Source organism: Theobroma umbraticum, unplaced genomic scaffold (assembly GCF_002168275.2).
Source record: "Theobroma umbraticum cultivar Fairchild unplaced genomic scaffold, ASM216827v3 scaffold_25.0, whole genome shotgun sequence".
Classification (NCBI taxonomy): Eukaryota; Viridiplantae; Streptophyta; class Magnoliopsida; order Malvales; family Malvaceae; genus Theobroma; species Theobroma umbraticum.
This window is the reverse complement of record NW_018397282.1, coordinates 344,845-365,754: the sequence shown is the minus strand read 5'-3', so window position 1 is coordinate 365,754 and position 20,910 is coordinate 344,845. Positions and strand designations below refer to the sequence as shown.

The following is a 20,910-nucleotide window of genomic DNA, read 5'->3' as shown; positions in this document are numbered from 1 at the left end:
CTCTCAGAACCTTTGGTCGTTCGATCACGTGGCTCGCACGTATAGGCAACGAGCTCGTCATCCAGCTTCACCTTCTCAGGTACGCTTCCTTTTCGTCACCTTTCCGAATTCAATCTCTCAACTAAGTTGTTTTGCTCTCAAGTAATTGGAATTAAGTGATTATTTTAGTTAACTAAGCATTGAATTAGGTTTTTGTTTTTGTTGGGACACAATTAGGGTTTTGAAGGGGGCATAGGTGCTAATTTATTTACTGTTTGGTGACCGGGAAAGTGAAGGAAAATGAAAAGGCAATCAAGTTTTCACGCTTGGATTTAGTTTCTGTCTGGTTCGCTGTTTAAGCGGCAGATTGTCTAAAAGCAAAGAGAATAAAAAATGGCTTCAAATTATTGGTGGATTTTGATTACTTTACGTCTTAGTAGTGAAAAGAGAAAAGGAAATGCAAAAGCATTTCCATCTACTTCTGTTTGCTAGATTTTCTCGGCAACCAAACAGAATACTATACTTATTAGCTATTTCAAATTGTAACGGATCAACTTGGCAAAATTTGCAGCTTGCACTTCATACACTCAATTCATCAAGGTCGGCCTACCAGTCTATTACATTTAAGCCGAATTTCTTTGATGTCTATGGAATTTCTGGAGCTCAAGTACAGTGCAGCACGCTTTTGAAGGTATGGTCTTGTCCTTCATTTGCTTCTGTAAGAATTTGTTGGATGGATAGTGAAAATGTAGCATTCCAAGTGACTTGGTGTGTTTAGGTTGTTTGTTCTGTTCTTAGGACACCTATTGCAAGTACCGATCACTTGACTGTAAAATTGGCTGATCCGGATGCATCGAGAGTACAATGGGCTTTGGAAAGCTATAGTGGTAAAGTACTCATTTGATATTCTGCTACATTTTTCATCCAACTTCAAATATGGTGGTAAAGTACAAATTGCTAGGTAATTTTCAATCATCACTTCAGGAAATGACCATCATTGCAACAGAGCTGATGTCTTTACCTTCTGATGCTGCAAGTGAAATCTGTGGAAAAGCTCTTGAGCTTAGAAGTTATATGGACCCAACAAAAGGTACACGAACAATATTGATTTTTGCTATTTCACCAGAAATTAAAGTTTATTCTTTCACTTGCCAATGCAGACAATGATTCCTTATTGCGCACTCAACTGTGGATAGATCCTATGGAGGAGTTTGTGCAGTATACTCACACAGGAGATCCTATAGATGTTCCTTTTAGTGTCAAGGAATTGAAGTTATCTAATCTTGGCTCACAAAGTAGGTTTTGAAACAGCTTGATTACCTTTGGGTCATAAATCCTATTTAAACATGCTAATATATGTCATTATTCTTCCATTAATATGTGAGGTAAACCTTATGTTACTCTAAAAAACTGAAATGCAGGCATTCCTTACTTTTTGTGAAGGCTGCGAGGTTGACATTCACTTATTTTTTGACGTAGCAGCCGAGTAAGATATCCTTCTAGTAATTTTAGTTCTCCATACATTTTTGGAATGTCATAATTCTCTTTATAGCAACTCATAGAACAACATGTTCTGAAACATAAAATATTTCATGTCATCAAGCAATAACATCCAATCATGAAATAGTTCGGTTGCGATTGATAGCAATATCTTATAGCAAGTTTGTCATATATTTTTGTTGCATTAATTCTGCTTCTTACATCGATCATTTGCAACTAGATAGCCATCTAAATCACAAATGGAATATTTTTAGGAAGTTAGAAGTATATGAAACTTTGTTTAACCCAAAAAGAGTACAACACATGTTCAGTTTATTAGTTTTTAGGTTGGGACAATGCAAAGTCAATGAGTATGCTAATAAATGAATGCTTGTCTGCCTTGCCCTCTTGCGAAATACTATTATCACATTATGCCACATTATGCCAAAATGTCGGTTTGATCTTGAAAAGACGTTTATTTGGGAACAGGCTGATATTAGTGGCACCAAATTTTGACTAGATCATGGATCTGGCTCAAACTTTGATGCTACACGTGTACTTGCGACCATGCGTATATCACAGCTACATGAAGGCAATCCCTCTGAACCTATACAAGCAGCTTCAACAGTGCATGACCAGGCAATGCATGGGACAGGGTGTCAAGAACAGCAAGAGAGGTCTTGGGCAAACGTATCTGAGCACCCATCTGACCACACCTGAATATGGTCTGACCTATCAGGTAACTATTCAATATCATGATTTTGATGCTATATTCATCCTGAACCTCATGCATTACAATTGTTCTCAGGAAGTGCGGCAAAAGGTGGTAGTGGGGTTGAAGAAAGGCAGGTTCAAAAACAGCAGAACTTGAATGCTAGTGAACAGAGGGATATTCAAAAGATTAGCATGATGCAGATTACAAAAGCATGGTATTATACTCCTCAGTTTGCCTTCCCTACTCTTCCTCTTCCAGCTGCTGCTACTGCTACTGCTAATATTATGTTTTTTTCAAAACATACCAATCTGATTAAATGATGCAAAGTCAAAATGCATGTGAATCTTTATTCTTCACCATATCGGATCATCAATGTTTGTGTGTATTCTGCTAGTATTTAGTAGAATATTTGTTTTAAAAATTTAACATGTATCAAAACAAGATTTCTTTAACAATCTTTCGAAGTCTATTCGTAGATTTCTTCGACAATCTGTTTTTAGTTGATCCATGCCACGTAAGACAAAGATGATTTTATATGAGATATCTATATTAAAGGATTCCTTAACCTCGCTCAGCAACTACTAATATAAAACAATGTTGGGGTAAGCAAGACTGGAAGAGGATCTCTCGGGGACCCCTTATCTTCTGCTTGAGCAATTTTCTTTTCCACATGCAGCTCTTAATCATGAGCTTCAGAATTAGGCCCATCAGCTTTGTACAAAAGCAAAGCACAGGTGATCATGGTTGTTAGCCTGTACCAAATCTTGTGCAGCAAAATTGGAGGAAAATAGGTAATAAAAAAGAAGTTAATGGTTTACTCTTGCATTTCCCAACTTTCCTAGAAGAATGACAGTTGAGTTTTAAAGTTGATGAAAAATTGCTTAGCATTTGGAGAAAAAAGATTATTTTACAGGGAGATTTCTTCCTTATCTTTACTAGGATTGTCTTTTAATCTGATGTACTTTCCTTGGGTTAGCACCTGAAAGTGGGGGGAGGCTGAGTGAGTTTGAGCCTTGGAGGGGAAGGGAACACGCAAAAGATTTGGTTACATCCATTAGTATGGATGGACAATGATTTATAAGAGAATCTTAATCTAAAAGCCCAACATGAAACACATGTTAAGTCAGTTGTTCAGTCCATCAAAGCATGACTGCCATTTCATTTACAGCATATTCCCTGGGTTATCAATTTAAGAGCAGTTTCCATTAATAAGGAACCTGATTCCTTCAAATTCAATCTGTCTTCCTTCCCAAGCCTCTCAATTCCTCACCAAAAACATTGACAGAAGAGCAACATAAAGCAGAAATTTGTGTAGAAAGATACTTAACATTTCCCTAGCTTCAGCCAGTTTATTTGTAGAAGCAACTATAAGAAAGAATAAACAGCAATGTTCTCTCCACTAGAGGCTGAAGTTGGTCATAAAAATGGGGTTTAACATAACAATAATTAACAGTGGTGATGCTATAATTATAATCTTAATGATGGCAATCATGACCAACACAATGATGGAAGCAACCTTTGCCCTAAGTTCAAAAACAAAAGGGAAATCAAAGTTTACCATTGGCTTGGGATCTACCAAACTTTTTGGTTGTGGGGAAAGACTCTATATGTGTACCTAAAAGAAGGTTTGCTTCACTGAAAGCCAAAACAATAAGAATAGACATATCTCACTAAAAGGAAGCTCTGCCCCCATTAGAAAAATAACCAAATTGAAGGTATCATCCGATTCAACGAAAACAACTTCAACATAATCCACCAAAACAAACTACAACTTAATAGTTCAAACTAACACAAGTTCAGAAACAGCCTATTACTGCTGTCGGACTTCGCCTTTCTTCTTCTGCCAAAGCCTGTCGAGGGCACTGTCAGCATCACCCTGCAAAGTAAAACAAATCAATCAGCAGCTGACTTATCTTGATAAAGAACCGAGGGAACAAACCACAACATGTTAATATAGAATCGAACCTCTCTATCACCTCAAAATGATCAACGGTACGTAGACCAAATAATACAATGCAAGCAAAAGTTCCTAGATTCATGGAGATATAGAACAGCATATAAATTATCATTCTCGCACATCCACCATTTGAGTCTTCAATAATTATTGTCTCTTCTAGGTTTTAAGCATGAGTTTTGTCACTACCATACTGAACTTTAGCCATGAGATTGTGGTTGAAAATATTCTTAAAACCAACGGATAACAATAGACAATTAAAACATATCTCAAATATTTAGAGTGTTAACATGAAAAGGAAACCACAGGCATTTCATTAACAAAGCAAGATGAAGGACTAAGCCTTTTGCCGCAGGATGCGAATGTAAACATGACATAAATGCAACTATCAGATCCAATCTAACTATCAAACATCCCAGCCATAATAATTACAAAACGCATATATCCAAAAACAGCCCAAAAACAATCAGTAACCGACACGAACCTGGGCACGGACAAAGCCACAAAGAGCGAAAGTGGAGAATGAGCCAGTGTATCTGCCAAGCTCATCCAAGTGTCCAATGTTGATCTGGACAGAAGCATGATCCTTCGAGGTGATGAGCCTGTTAGTGGCGGAACTGCAACAACAACATCAAACTACACATAAGCTTTCAACACATACAAATAGTTCAAAACAAAAAAAGAGTGAACCGAATTAAATACCATTTCCTGGGTACATAAAGATCCACGTTTTGACCCTCTTCGTTCTGCATCTTTGCGGATTGCTTCACCGAACAAGAAACACAACACAAAGCTCAAATCACCTAATTCAACAACACCCAGTTCATAGTAAAAAGAACAGAAAAGCCAACTATATTTAAAGCGAACACAAAAGCCAACATCTGCTGATTATAACATCAAATAGAATTTGAAATCGAGATCAATTTAGAACCCTAAAAATTGAATTTGAAATCGAGAAAGGGCGAGAGAGGTACCTGGGAGAGGAAGAGGCGGCCGCTTGGTGAGGTTTAGGGTTCTGATGTTATCTGGAGTTTATATTGGGAAAATAAGGTGATGAGTTTTATTAGAGTAAAACGCTGCCGCCCGACTGGTATTCCAGGCTCGACTTATGGCTGGCCCAATGGGCTGAGATTGGAGACTGCAAGGTCTGCAAATCCAAAAGTCTATTTTTTAAATTTAAATTTATATATTTAGCAGTTTACAAATTATAAAATTTATATTTGATATATAGTTATTGTATACATTTTATATACTATTATTGAATTAGATATTATAACTTATTAATAAGTAAATTTAAAAGTTGGAAATCCTAAAATATAAATAATAATACTTTAAAAATATATTTTTTAAATTTTCTATGTGATATTCTGTAGTTAAATGATAATTAGTAGCTATTAATTGAAAAAAATTATATAAAATCTCCTAACATAACCAAATTATTTCAAATGTGCAACATAATCTTGTTTAATATTTGTTTTCATTCTCGATTTTGTTAAAATTAAATTAAGATTAAAACTCAAGATTATACAAATCAATGTTTCAAAGATACCGAAAGCTAAAACTTGTAATAAGAAATCTAAACTTAATATTTAGTTGGCTGTAGTAAAACTAATTCGATGTAAATCAAATGCAAAACTTGATTTATTAAAATTGATTAAAACATATTTAATTTGTTAAATACAATTCATTCAAAGTTCAAAATATCTTCAAATTAAAAAAATTTAAAGTCAAAATAACCCAAATCAAACTTCAACTTTCTTCTTCTGCCAAAGTTTGTCGAGATCACTATTAGCATCACCTTGTAAAGTTGAAGAAATCAATCAACAGCTAACTTAAACGCAACTTAATATCTTGATAAAGAATCGATAGAATAATCCATACGATGTTAATTTAGAATCGAACTTCTCTATCACCTCAAAATGAACAACGTAGACCAAATAATAGAATCCAATCAAAAGTGCCTAAATTCATGAAGATATAGAATAGCATATAAATTATCATTCCCACATATCCACCATTTGAGTCTCCAACAATTATTTCAATAATTAAATATCCAATTTGAGCTATGGAATAAATACAGTTTAGGTTGATTGTCTTTTTTTTTTTAATTATTTCATTCTTTCAATTTCTTTTTATTTGTAACAAAAAAATCTACATGAATAAATGATTATCTATGAAAACAGACTTTATTAAATTATAAATGTGGACCGTTAGTCCAATGAATATCAAGTAAGTATGTAACCTCATGCTAAAGAAAATGAATATATACAATATTACAAATTATCTTATAAAAATAACATCATGTACTTTATTATGGAAATGTGCATTTTTGCAATCTTTGACTTTGATGTTGAATCAATGAATAATGTATGAAAGTGTTTGTATAGTCCTGAACAAGTGGAACAACTCCTTCACGCAAATGGCATTAGAAGTAACTAAAAAAAAAGTGATAGGTTTCATAAGTTACTTTCACATAAATGGCATTTGAAGTAATTAAGAGCAAGTGACAAGTGCATGACTTATTTTCACTTTGGGATGTTCTTGAGAGTTCTTGAGTAATTGCTTCTTTTAGATCTATATATAGAGCTTTTGACAATTCATTTTGAGCAGAACAAGATTTCTTGAACTATTGCAAACATGTTTTTACTCTTAGCTTATTACTCTAAATATTTTTTCCTTAATTCTCTATTACTTAGTCTTTCTCCACCTTATTCACAATTCTATATTACTTAGTCTTTCTCCACCTTATTCACAATTTTTCTCTTCTACTTTGACAATACTGTTAGTCTGTCGTGTGCCTATTCTTTATCTATTCTCAACCTTACACTGCCATTCACTTTTTCACTTTCAGCTACCCCAACACTTGATACATTAGGAACTATATTAATCTTTTTCTCCACTACGTCCAATAGATTTTTTTTACTTATTTGGAACACTTCATCTCTCATTTTCACAATAAATCCTTTACACTTCGAAATGAAAAGGAAAATAGTCCCAATTTTTCTTTTGAAAAGAACTAAATTAATTTTATACAAATATTTAACCATCTTTTCTAAAAATTGATACATTGAACATGACATCATTTGAAGTAATTAACTTGAAAACACATTCTTTCTATTTTTTAAGCAGAGAGTAGAATCTTTTAGGAGAAAGGTGCCTCTTCTATTTTTATACAACTACGAGGATATTGAAGATAAGTCTGAAGGCGTCAAAATTACATGGTACAAAGAGAAACATCCCATGATAAGAAGATAATATATAGTCATCCTCTTGATAATAAGAATTATTACGCTTTCATCTTTCACCCAAAGATTGGAACATCATCATGGAGTGATATTTGAATCATGTGGGCAAAGCCATAAATAAAACTATGAGGTAATGAGAGCTTTATATGAATTGTGGTGATGGTTTATAAGATTATACATGATTAGAACATCTTGAAAGTTTTGATTCTTTTGTCATGGATCCCAAGAAGGAGGAGGAGATAATAAACGATCTTATTGCATTTAGCTGGGGAAAAGAATATAACTCTAGCCTTAAAAATGTGGTTATCTGTTGTATAGTTCTCTAGGAATTGGCAAGTCTACTCTAATTGAGTTGACGACGGTTAAGGACAATGCTCACTTAAAAACACTTTTAATTAAGTCATATTTTTGTGATCGAAGATATTGTTCGCTTGATATTACGGAAAAACACAAAACAAAAAGGATGAGGAAAAAAAATGAACTTATCTGATTCTAATGATAAGTAGCAAAATAGTAAAAGTAAGGTTATAAGAGAACAATGGCTTTGGTAAGGTTTAGGGCTCTAGAGTTTATATATGGAAAATGCCCTGATGTGTAGTATGCTATTTATTAAAAAAAAACGCTACCATTTTATGATTCAAGTAGTACTATAGGCTTGTTTTGTAGCTCGGCCATTGGGCTCAGGTTGGAGCCCAACAAAGAGTATAAATCCAAAAGTTTTATTTTTAAGTTTAAATTGATATATTAAACCGTTTAAAAATGATAAAATTATAAATTATAAAAATTATAAAAATTTAAATTCTTTTAAATCAATCACATATTTTTCTTCAATTTAAAAGAGGATTTTACTTCCTTTGTAATGATCGATCTAGAAGTAGCCTTCGAATGCATATTTTTCAAGTTGTTCTTAAAAATGTCCAAATCCTACACCAAAATATATAGCTTTAGGTTTCTTCACTAAGGTCGCTGCCTATGATTATATAATATATTTATATTAACCTTAATAGTATTTTAATAACTTCAACAATAGAAAATAATTTAGGCTCCAATTATTTATAAAAGCCTCTTTGTTATCTTTTATTTTATTTTTTGTATATGTTAGTCGCCCCCCAAAATCCTCAGTGCTCCCCAAAGGAGCACGGATCTCATGCTCCCCAAGGGAGCCACACCCCCCACCCCCAATTGCACTTCCTTAGGATAAGGGCATTTTTAAAATCAATATTTGTTTAATCAATTTTTTTATTAATCAACGCCTGAGCATTTGGCTCATAAGTTGGTACATTATCTCCCTACCTAAAAAGTAGAGTTTGAATCCTCCTTCCTTTAATTATATAAAAAAAATTATTAATCAATTTTCATACATCTTAACTAAAAGGCTAAATGCTCAAATTGGGATTAAATGTTTGGGCACCTTTTCAATTAAGGGCCAAACATTTTAATTGTAACAATCAATGGTCAAATGTTTTTGATTTCTTATAATTAAGAGCTAAGTTGACTGGTGGATGGAGTCTATAGCATATGCGATAGAAAATTGCCTTAAAAATGTAGTTATAATCACTAGGTTGAAAATTATAATTATACGTTATATTAAAGATTTAGTTGTTATACGTCAAACTAAAAGTTTAATTATTACACGTTATATTGAATATTTAATTGTTACACGCTATGTTGGATATTTAATTGTTACACGTTATATTAAAAAATTTAATTGTTACATGTTATGATGAAAAAATTGATTTGATAAAAAAGACTTTTTGATAAAATTATCTCTCCGTATCTTACTTTTTCAAGTTAGTGTCCATATGATGTACGTATCTTACACGTGTTAAACACCTCTCACTTTAACCTTTAATTGTAAGAATCCGAAAATCTTTAATACTAAATTGACAAAAGTCAAAAAGTTTTGACCTCAAGTTAAGCATTTAGTTTAACAAAATTTAGAGCCATCAAAATTTTAAGGGTAAAATACCCCAAGGCTGTTAATTTTTAATTGAAATTTCAAGCAAATGCATTAAATTTTGAAATAAGCATTCCGTTCAAAAAAAATCTTTTACTAGACATATAAGTCTAGTCAATCATTATTGTTTTCATTAGTTTGATAATGTGATAATATTGAAATATTTTTTTTAGTTTTATTAAAAAAAATATAATAATAAATTTTAAAATAATATAAAAAATTTTTAATCTTTTCATCATCTCTTTTAATGATGTTTACAATTTTAATAATTTTAATTATAAATTAAAACAAAAATATTCCCAAGATAATTTTGAAGATCTCTTCATATCCGTTTCTATTCCTTGTCTTTCTCTAAATTTGAAGGTTTGTTTTTTCTCTCTTTTCTGATTTTGAAGGTCGTTTTTCAAATTTTCAATTCAAAATTTCACTAGTTTTTCTTTTCATTTTCGTTTTCTTTTTTTCTCTTCAGATTAGTGATGATTTCCCTCTATTTACTCTATATTTTTGGGATTTTTTTTTGAGGATTTAAAGTTCACTCTCTGTAATTTCTCTTGAACTGTGCAATCTTTATTATAGGATCTAACTGTTCAATCCTTTATGTATCGATTTAGGAACATCTCTGTTTGATAATTTTCAGTAGGCAATCAAAGATATCTACACTTGTTCACAGCTTCTCTCTTTTTTGAGTATTTTTAATCATGACGTTCTTTTTCTCTATATGGAATTTGTTATGAGCTGTGGGTGGATGTCTGTTTGTATGGGTCACTTGATTACTATAATGAATCACATTTAGAACAAGGACACTGTAAATTGAATAAACATGTGCTTTACACTTTTATGCATCAGGGCTAACTTCTCTTATGGCATTTTAGGGGTTACGAACTTGAAAAGCTAGCAGATTTCCTGCAGCAAGGTTACAGATTTTGGCATTACTTATTTGAAAGGTACTTTGTTACTGTTTCATTTGCTGTCATGCTTTACATTTTGGTATTAGGGTTGTAATTTATTTAGTCATCTATGACAGATTGATTGTGTATGTTGGGCTATTATGACTGTGGGATGCTTTTATAAGTGTACTGCATGGTTTGGAATGTTAAGATGAAGTTGTTCAACCATTCAACAATGAATGTTCATCCTCTCAACAAACCCTCCCCTCTTCCCTGGCTGGTGAGCTTGATGGCGTCAATATGAATTGGAGGGGGCTGATATTAGATTTATATGAAAGGAAGAAGATTTTGTTTGCTGTATGCATGTATAATGTTGGGTAAAATTGCATTCTGTCGCTCAAAGAGAGTCGAACTTATTAACCTTTGAATAAGATAGTTTTTATGAACCAGAATTCTTGTTTTATTTTTTTTTAATTTCCCTCTTGTTTGTCCTTTTCTTGTTGTGAATTGCTGATTTATTTCTTTTAATCTTTTAGATTTGCATATTAGCAGTGGTATATTGAATTTTTGTCCTGTGACAACTGGATATTTGGAATTTGATAAATTTTTTAACTTTCTTCATCATGATGTCATTGTGGTTTCTTGTGTATATTATGGCCTGCCTCAACTTGATAGGTAAAGCTTTAGCATTCTTAACATATTAGCAGATTATAGGAATTCTGAAATTGGCTGTTACTAATTATTGAACTTTTATTTCATTAAAATTGCTTATCTTTTGAAGAATTTACCAAGGACTCCCATAGTGTTAAAAGTTGAGACATAATAATAGAACACTAAATGTGCTTATAGACTTCTTGATATTAAAGAAAGGAATATAAGACGCACTTGAATGTGAAGTCACAGTGATTTATTTTTTCCAAAAAAAAAATGTTTATCTTTTCAATTATGCTTCAGGTCTGCAAAAGCTTTCTATTTTGAACTTGGAGGGCTGCCCAGTTACAGCTTCATGTTTGGATTCTCTTTCAGGTTTATATTCTTGGCATCCATGATGCTTGTTATTTTCTTCATTTGATGATTCCATCGGGAACTATAATTTGCATTTTGTGCATCTGCTGTTAAAAGTAGATGATACCTTGAACAATTTAACGTTTCTTGTACATGATCATCCAATTTTCGATTGGTTTACTCCTTGTAGGTTTGGGAAATCTGGAGAGTATAAATCTGTCATTCACTGTAGTTACTGATAGTGGTTTAAGAAAACTGTCTGGATTGTCATCTCTTAAATCACTTCACCTGGATGCCTGTCAAATCACAGATGCCGGACTTTTAGCTCTTACAAGTAAATCTGTTCAAAAGAACTATAGAGGCAGATTTTGCCTTAAATTTGTTCTGAGTACTTCTTTCAATTCTTTGAATAGTTATTTTTATTTTTCTAAAATGAGTGATTATGAAGTAAGATGCCCATTTTTCTGGTCAAAAAGTTAATTATCTGAAAAGTATTGATCTTAAAGTAATTTTAAAGCTCTAGAAATGCAAAGAAGCATAACATTACATCTTTAAGCTTTAGCAAGCACTTTAGGATGCCTTTCCTTAAATCATGTACATATAAATAAGCATGTTCAGATCTATAAAAAGAAAAAAGCACATTCTAATTTGTAGATTTATTTAATTACTTGTATTTTTCTCCTCTTCTTGAGACAGGTTTGACTGGACTGACTCATCTTGATCTTTTTGGAGCTGGTACCACTGATTCCGGGACAAATTATTTGCGAAGTATGATATATGACACTTTAGTATTTTGAATGTCCTTTTGAAAAGTAGAATATTCTACATACTAGTCCTTCTGAATGGTGAAGAACCATTATATTGAAAAAAATTTGTGACAAAAGTCTTACAGTGTGGGAAAATATCCGTCACAATTTCTGTCACTAATTTGTATTCTTGACGGATTTTGGACTTTCTGTGACGGTTTCTTCTGTCATAGAAACCAGTATTTCTGGTAGTGATGTCTTTTTCAAGTCCCCCCTCCCTACCCTTTCTTTTTGGACAATATTAGCAATCTGAAAATTGATTGGAAAAGAAAATGAGGAACAGTAATGTATAGAGAACCATAGAGAATAGTGGGATGTCCTTTTTGAATTTATTTGAAATTTAGCTTTCTTTGTAATCAATACTACCGCACAAGCAAAAAAGCTCTTGGTGGTTTTTCATATTTTTTTAATGAAGAAGGAACTAGTTAATCTGATTTTTGATCTTGGAGGTTTGTCCCATCTCAGCATTCAACTGATTATTTCAACCACTTTTAGGGGTGTGTTTCATGTTTTATGATTTGGTTCGATAGGATGAATGCTTAACTATCTGATAATGCTCACAATTCAAATTCTTAGAAAGAAATGACTTAACAGTTCAAATGACTTATTTCTTAAAACAGGAGTAGAAGAAAACCAAAGTAGCAAAGATGCAACGGAGAATGTCTACATCTGGGAGGCCTTCAGGCACAGATGGCTCAGATTTCTCTTATCGGATGGTTGTTGATTCCCGTACGCTCCTACTTGTAGTAATTCTATTTATATTTTTACTTTTAATATTAGTACATCTATGATCTTATCAATATATTTTTTTTTGTGTTTCCTTGCATCTTATTTTCAAACTATTTAATTCAGTTCTTTATTTGTCTACTTATTTAGTTTGATGTAAATTTTTAGGATATCAAAAAGTAGCTCGTACAAAGTCTATTTTGCGATCTTTTTTTGTAGTTCAGGTATGCTACTCTCTTATTCCTATAAAATCTAATATCTGCTTGTCACCTGTGTTTTGACTCAAGTGGTACAGAAGCCAAAATTTGCTTATCTTTTAGAAGCTTCAGTTTGCTTAGCTTTTATTTACCTCGATAGCATTCTTCTATTGCAGGCTATCACACTTATGGTAGGACTGTTTTTGCTAATTTTTCTATCAACATCAGAGGATTTGGCTTCCCATGGGCGTGAAATTGCTGCTACCACTTGTGGTCTCATTTCTTTGATAATAGGAGAAATAGGTTACTTCCCAACTCCTATGTTTCTCTATAATTTTTTCTGAGGTTGGAATTTGTTTAATGCTAGATCTTTGTCATTTGTGTAAGGTCGGAAGCGCAGCCGAGTGAATGTGTTGAGATTTTTTATGGCCACTTCATCCATTGTTGTCACGTTCTTGATGTATTGCACTCTTTGCAAGTTTTCAAGATTTAGGGTAATGATTTTACTTTCTTTCTTTCGAGTTTAAAGTGGTTCTCTTTTTTCTTCACAGTTCTTAATAAAGTTAAAAGGGTTAATTTTGGAGTACGTTTATTTTGTTGCCATTGATTATCACATTATTCTTTGTCTCGATAAAATTGATTTCATGTAATTTCTAAACTTCACCAAATTAAGAGAAAAATAAAAGCAAAGAAATAGATAAATACATTGTAGACTTTAAAAAATGGAAAAAATGATGCAAATCTGTTGTTGGCTAGATAATAATAATATTTGAAAGGTAAAGAACACGAAGGAAGAAACGAAATAATGGGGTTTCATGAATAAATTAGTGAATAAATGGCATAAGAAAGTAGATGTAGTTTTTGTAATAGCTGTTGAAAGGCATTCCATCCCTCCTCCAAAGTAGTAGAACATTTTCATTTTAGATTTTAGTTGAGCAATTTTGAGGTTGGAGCTGTTAGTTGAATGCAGTGCTAAATTGGTTGCTAGACAGGGTGATTTATGAAGTCAGCATCCGTTTAGATGAACTAGCATGTAGTCTTATTTGTACTAATGATTATTGTGTTGAAGTCATGAAGATATTTTTATTAGTGTTACTTTTAGTAGAAAAGAGAGAAAAGAGAATTTATTTCAGCTCTAATATTTATAGTGATAAATTCTGTAATGATCTCCTGGCTGTTATGTATTTGTTAATAGACTGCCAAAAACCCAAGTTACTGGGAAACAATGTTGGAACTTCCTGAGGTAGCTCTTTCTCTAGTTGGTAAGTTCTGATTGTTTGGTACTTGTACGTTTTCCTGAAGTTTATGATCCTAATGACCATGGTCATCTTTGCATTTCCATTTTTTTTTTTTAATTTTACAGGACTGGTGTTTCATTTATTTATCATTGGCTACACAATTCATCTCATTGGTAACATGTCTCCTCCTAAGAGAGCTTCATAGCTCTATGGATATAGCTTGGTCACAAATCCTACATCAGTGGTAAAGAGCAATTTGTTGTCTTACTCATTCCCATAAACTTTATAAATCAGGAAAGATAGTCAGTCTAGTTAACAATTTTTTTTTGCAGTTTTCGAATTAGATTGTTGGACCTGTGTTTTGTTCATAATTTGTTCAACATTTTTGTCTACTTGCTATTCATGTCAAAGTAAATGACCTTTATGCTCCCAGAAAAAGATATGGAGCTGGATACTAGGGAGTTCAATCATTTATGTCTTTTTGGTTTTCTTGAAATGGCAGATAATGGGATGACAAGCAATTATCTTCTGATTATATTTCTATTAGCATGTAGATTGCAAGATTTCTGAAAGGATCATTCAGCATTTTGGATAATTGTTTTTATGTGAGGGTGGTTTCAAGTTTATTCTAACTTTTGGATCATTTAGGTTGAAAGTTATTTCAGAATTGAGTTATCTAAAGCCAAGTTCATCCTGGGTTATTGCTCTCTTTGGATTTGGCCTTGCTTCAGGTATAGTCCTATAGGTTATTTTATTTTGACATTTTTTCAAATATATTGTTCCTTTCATTAAATAACTACTTATTAGGAAGTTTTCATTTAAAAACTATCTTTGATCTGCAACCAAAATTGAACATGTTTATACATGAATGGAACCTTACTTCAATAAAAGATATATCTATAAAATGTAGAATTTTATTTTTGGAGAACAAATAATTTCTGAAATTGAACTCATATAAACATTTTATTTTTGGAGTTTAGGACAAATGGCATAAAGGAAGGCATTGAAAATTAATCTAGCCTTGTTCATGGAGTTACATCAAATGTCACCTTTGAACTGCATAATCAAACAATTAAGTTATACATACATCTTTAAGTTAATTGTGGAGATTCCGGTATGAGTATAAATAATCCTAGAATATAACAATTTATCGGTTATACATTGAAAATGGGTTTTTTCATGGAAAGGTTTTTAACGAGACTCGCTTCATGTCATAGGAATTTTATAATGTAATTTAGAAAGGGTTTTTATTCTTCTTAATTAGTTTGAATCTTACCCCTTTTTTTATTATTATTACAACTATTTTATCTTGACATGATAAAAATTTATTAGATAAATTGAAGATTGAAGTCTACCAATTCAACCCATGAAAAAAAAAAGAAAGAAGAAAGAGTACCCTTCAATCATGCCCTCCTACCCACATTAGCTAGAATTACCATCATTCCTAATTACATTTAGTGTTGCCACAGGAACATCTAGAATTAAACTAATCCACCTCCGAATCTTTAGCCAACTCAGCAATTTCATAGGCCACCACCTTAGTGTCTCTTCTGCAATGCTCAATAGATGTACAATTAAGCCGAGTCATTCCAAAGCAACAGTCTTCAATCCCATGACCAACCTCCCCATTAAATCTCTTATTTTTAATCCAATTAACCACTTGAAGGCAATCCATTCCTATCTCTGACACAAATACACTTTCCTTATAGCAAACCGAAAAGGCACATAGCAAAGCATGTACACCCGAGTATTTAGCTCATTAATTAGCGCATTATCCCCTGTTTAAAGAACAGAGTTCGAATTCTCTTTGTCTCAATTATAAAGCAAAGCATGTAAAGCACTTGAATCTCGTCCCACCAGCAATCACCATTTCCCCCAATGAATTTCTGACAATGAAAACCCCATGTTTCACCATTTAATACAACAGCATTATCCCAGCTGGAGCTTGCCATCTTCTATCTGCAGCCACCGCTTTGAATTGAGTCGAATGTCCCATAGCCATTGCAGCATGGTGTTGAGTACAAACGTCATAACTCATCTCCACCACGTTCTTAGGTTCCTTGCTTTCATTCTGAAAAACTACTGCATTACATGTCATTTCCTGAGAGCCCACAAGACACAGCAAATCTCCTCCATGTCATCTTTACCAACCTATTGGAGTATCATTGTAATCCATCCACCTGTAGAAGAAAATTATAGAGACAAACAAATCTCTCAATCCCCATTTAGTCACGAACCATATCGCTTTAGCAAAAGGGCACTCACAGAAAATATGTAACTCTGTTTCAATCTCTGCCCTACAAACTGGGCAACCTGGATGAATATTACTTCTTTTAATCAAAGCATTTGGGTCCTTAGGCAGCAATGCAAAACCCTCCATACAAAATGAAGAATTTTCCTTGGCAAGTTTAAACCCCATAATTTCCTCCACATCACCAATTCATTACCAGACGAGCTCAGTATCTGTGCATCACCCATAATCGAGTATATGAATCTATAGCCTAATTTGACAGTGTATTCCCCATCTTTACTTTTGTACCACACTAATTGGCCCTCCGGTCTCCTTATACTCAATGGCAATGATAAAATAAGATTACTTTCATATCGAGGAAAGTATTCTCTTTCCTCCCACCTTGGTGGATGTTGTCACTCTTTCATCACAAATCAGAATTGGATTGGGTATATCATAAGGTATCCAATTACAGGATCTACCCAAAATTTTCCTCCCATCACCAACCCTCCAACAAGATCCTCCACTAATAAGAAATTTACTTTCTCTAAGACTCCATGACAAGTAACTAGGGTTGGACCCCTTAGGAGCATCCAAAGAACTTGTTTTAGGGAAGTAAGTGTATCCTTTTCTAGTTGTGACCTCCATCTCTGCTTGGCCAACATCCCCAAATTAAATGGTCGAGTATCCCTAAAACCCATTCCTCTGGAGTGCTTCAATGAACACATAAATCGCCAGTTCTTCCAATGAATCTTAGTTATCAATCTACCAGGAACGAAAACACTCTGGTTCTTAGATATGATGTTAGGTAATTTTGACCTCAACCCATTAGTAATAACTTTGGAAGCTATTTTATGCAACACATTGTATTTTTTATTCATATATTTTAACCACTTACTCAATAAATTGATTATATATTTCATAGTAATTTATTCAATAATTTATTTACAAGAGCTTAAAGGTAGTGGCGATAGCAGGGAGAAAGGGAGCTTAGGACTAAGGAGAAACTAAGAACAAACATGAGGGAGGAAGGCAATGCAGGTGGATTGGAGAGGTTGAACGGTGGCAAGGGTGCAAGGCATTGGTGCCGTTGGGGCTTGAGGGCTTAGAGGTTATAAGTTTTTGAGAGTTAGAGTTGAAACTTGAAAGAGAAGAGTAAAAGAATTGGGAATAGAAAGGTTGAAAAGGGTCGATCGAGGTCGGGGGGTAGTTTAACAATGAAAAGTAAAAAGAAAATATAAATATAAATTATATAATTATAAATTTAACATATTCGGTTATTCGGTCAATTTTTCTACCGACTCGACCAAATAACCCACCTAAATCGAGGTGCTCTAACTGAAGCACTGAACATTTGAGCAAATTGATCCGTTGACCCGAATTGAATTGGAGTTGGTCAATTAGTTCCGATTGGATGGTCAATCATAGCTAAACAAAAAGATTGACGATGACTCTTTTTTTTTTTTTACATCTAGGGATTGATTTTTCAGATTTGTATGTTATGACGTATTTTGAAAATTGATGGACACATTTATGAATTCGTAGACTCTATCTTTAAATTTATGTAATAAATTATTGTAAAATCAAGGCAAATAGTTGTGACAAAACAGACCAAGAAAAAGGAAAAATCCTAATAAATTAAGAAGGAAACGAAAGTGTTATTCCTCAAAGAGAACCAAAACAATCTAAACAAATTATTGTTTGTCTTTTGTTTCTTTTTGTATAAATAACGCTGAAGATTCTTTCACTGCTGAAATTGAATCTTGCCTTAGGTAAAGATTGGAGGATACACAGAATGGCTAAAGAAATAATTGTTCTACAGCTAATGAGAATTGAAAAATAAACCTTTGTTCTTTTCATAAGTTTTCTTTGTATCATTTATTATTATTAGCAAGGTTGCATAGAAATGGAGAAGTTGCTATTTGAAAATCTCAAGTCAATTTCCATGCATGATCAATACATTTGTCAAAGTAATTATTCAAGACTAGGCTTATGGCATGCATGTGTGATTGGCAGAGGGGGATTCACTGAATGAACCATTGATTATATGATTAGCAATCCAATGATTGGTAGCCTTGGTGTAGTGGACACCATCCCAGTTGATATACTCTTATCGATTTTGCACATGCGAGTATATGTATTAAACAATTAATATAGACAGTAAGTCCAGAATCGTATCTCACAAGGATTTGCTCTTAATTCTTCACTAAGTACTAAAATTATGACAAATTAATCTTTTTCAAGCAACTTGATATTTTAAAAAATTAATAAAAATTAAATGAAAGCAACCACTAAATTAATTAAGAAAAACTAAAAATTCACTTGAGAAAGACAATATATTAAAATCTAAGATTATGGGTTCATTCAATACTTCATCTGATAGCAGCTTGTCTTGTTATTTGTCTTTCTTGAGTGATTTTACTAATTTAGAATCCAAAGTTATGGACAAGTCTTCATCGACTTGCTTGTACAAATACTTAACTTAATTAGTTCACTATATGTCTATAGGAATCAATTAAATTAAGTTCATTAAGCAAGTATCGTAATGTGACTATGTATGGTAATTGGTGTATATCTATCCGAATTGCAAATCAAATCACCTAACTAATGTGAACATACACTATTCAAACTTTAGTCCAATATAAAATCTCTTTGTCGAGTCTCAATTAAATTCACAAATCAGTTAATTGTTGGCTAGATAATCAAAAGCATTAAGAACATATTTGAATAAGCAAAACTATACCCATTAATGATAAATAAATGAGAAACTAATATTCAAACTACATGTTGAAATCCACCACAATCCTAGAAAGATAATTTAGCTCATAATAACAAATAAAAACAACATCCAAAGAAATTTAGCCATGACTCCAAGTAAAAAAAAAAATAAAAGAAACACAAAAGTAGATAAATAAACCAAGTGTTGAAGCTTTGCAATATCAATTCTCTCTCTCAAATTCTCTTGTTTTATTGTTTTTTTCTTGGCTCTAAATCTCCAAAATAGTTAGTTGTGGCGCTTCCTTAAAACCTTTGAAAAAAGTCCTTTAAATAGGCTTCAAGTAATCTAATTTTTAAAATCCCATCAAATTTTTGTTTTTAAAAAATCACCTAGTGCCGCGGCCTTGATTTCTTGGTGTTGCGGTGCTGGTTTTTTTAGCTATAGTAGCACTATAGCCTTGTTCTCCCAGTGTTATGGCTGTTTATCAAATTTGAACGTGATTTTCACCCTGATCTGCTTTGAACTGGAAAAGTGGTAAACATAAAAGTTATAGTCCTATCTCTTAACTTTCTAATGGCTAATAATCATGTCAATTGAACTTCTATATTGAAAGATATGCTTCAAATACTGCATCATATTCAGTGCATGCGTACTGTTGCAGTGCTCTGATTTAGACAAATATTTTGACCACTATCTAATCTGAACTAGGTGAAGTGGAAAACATAAAAGTTTTAGTCCATCCTCTTAGAAGTCTAGTGGTCTAAGAATCACTTCATTTGGAGTTCTGTAGATAGAGATATGGTCAAAATATCATAACATATATGAATGAAGCTATCATCATACTTGCATGGATTTTCATCAAATGAGCCTTTTTCATCAAATTTTCTGCAAAAGCAGTAAGAGAAATTGCCATAACTACTCTTAAAGTAATTTAAAATAAAATAACATAAAATTGAACTAAAATAACTTAAATTAACTATTCAACATGTAATCAAACTTAACTAGAAAATCACCTAAAATGCTACGATTCGAACATAAAATCTCAAAGATCTAACTACTTAACCCTCCAAAATGTGTCAAAATAACTCTATATAATAGAGTTATTACACCTTCAAACTTAAGATTTTGCTAATCCTTGAGTAAAACATAAAACAACATGTAATAACTTAAACATGAAAATATTTAACTAGAATTCAATTGCGCCATTTCATTAGTTACCTTTAATATCCTCAAAAGTTAATCCATATTCATAACTCTAGGCAACACACAAATATTATTCAAGTTCATGTCTCAACTCAAATGTAAACTCATCATTGAGTGAAATTCCGTGTGTGTGTGAAATCTCTTCACTTAGAATACTATCACTACAAGAAAACAGATTTTTTTCGACGAAAAAAATTCCGTTGGAAATTTCCAACAGATTTCTAACGGAATTTCAATAGAAATTTTTATAAATTTCACTGACAGATTTTCGATAGATTTCCAATGAAAATATACTAACAGAATATTTTCGTTGGAAATCCGTTGGAGATTTTGTTAGCACACCAAAATTTCTCCCACCAAATTTTCTGACGGAATTTCCAATGAATTTTCGTCGAAATTTTTCAACAAGAAATTATCCGTTGGAAATCCGTTAGAAAAATTAAGGACCTAACAAAATTTAAAGCTTGCTAAAGTTTCCAATGGAATTTTTCATTGGAAAAAGCTATTACCAACGGAAATTTTCCAACGGAACATTCCATTGGAAAATTCTGTTGGTAATACTATTTTTAA

The 20,910-nt window shown here is 32.6% G+C and overlaps 2 protein-coding genes and 1 pseudogene across 9 annotated transcripts; 2 read left to right on the top strand and 1 right to left on the bottom strand.

Annotated features, from left to right (window-relative positions):
* Window position 1: 1 nt before the first annotated feature.
* Window positions 2-2,825, top strand: LOC110428076 (uncharacterized; annotated as a pseudogene). Its single transcript, XR_016352159.1, has 7 exons — window positions 2-79; window positions 551-670; window positions 758-1,069; window positions 1,140-1,274; window positions 1,401-1,465; window positions 1,948-2,197; window positions 2,267-2,825. The product of XR_016352159.1 is annotated as an uncharacterized LOC110428076 (transcript).
* Window positions 2,826-3,836: 1,011 nt separating this feature from the next.
* Window positions 3,837-5,202, bottom strand: LOC110428118 (small ribosomal subunit protein eS21-like). 2 transcript variants are annotated; one of them, XM_021443835.2, is made up of 4 exons: window positions 5,102-5,202; window positions 4,830-4,930; window positions 4,612-4,744; window positions 3,837-4,049 (listed from the first exon to the last, which is right to left on the bottom strand). In XM_021443835.2, the coding sequence occupies exons 2-4, from the start codon at window positions 4,877-4,879 to the stop codon at window positions 3,984-3,986; spliced, it is 249 nt and encodes an 82-aa protein (XP_021299510.1). In that variant the 5' UTR covers window positions 4,880-4,930; window positions 5,102-5,202; the 3' UTR covers window positions 3,837-3,983. The 2 variants fall into 2 exon arrangements, with proteins under 2 accessions (XP_021299510.1, XP_021299511.1); XM_021443836.2 differs by having other exon boundaries at window positions 4,830-4,891; window positions 5,102-5,187.
* Window positions 5,203-9,615: 4,413 nt separating this feature from the next.
* On the top strand, window positions 9,616-14,684 carry LOC110428103 (jagunal-like protein). Of its 6 annotated transcripts, none has more exons than XM_021443811.1 (11): window positions 9,616-9,692; window positions 10,202-10,273; window positions 11,171-11,242; window positions 11,412-11,555; window positions 11,918-11,989; window positions 12,648-12,756; window positions 12,922-12,977; window positions 13,127-13,253; window positions 13,338-13,444; window positions 14,146-14,212; window positions 14,314-14,684. In XM_021443811.1, exons 6-11 carry the CDS (start codon window positions 12,675-12,677, stop codon window positions 14,391-14,393), a joined length of 519 nt encoding a protein of 172 aa, XP_021299486.1. In that variant the 5' UTR covers window positions 9,616-9,692; window positions 10,202-10,273; window positions 11,171-11,242; window positions 11,412-11,555; window positions 11,918-11,989; window positions 12,648-12,674; the 3' UTR covers window positions 14,394-14,684. The 6 variants fall into 6 exon arrangements, with proteins under 6 accessions (XP_021299486.1, XP_021299481.1, XP_021299485.1 ...); XM_021443810.2 differs by lacking the exon at window positions 11,412-11,555 and adding an exon at window positions 10,354-10,496 and having other exon boundaries at window positions 9,632-9,692; XM_021443812.2 differs by lacking the exon at window positions 9,616-9,692 and adding an exon at window positions 10,354-10,496 and having other exon boundaries at window positions 9,879-10,273.
* Window positions 14,685-20,910: the final 6,226 nt, after the last annotated feature.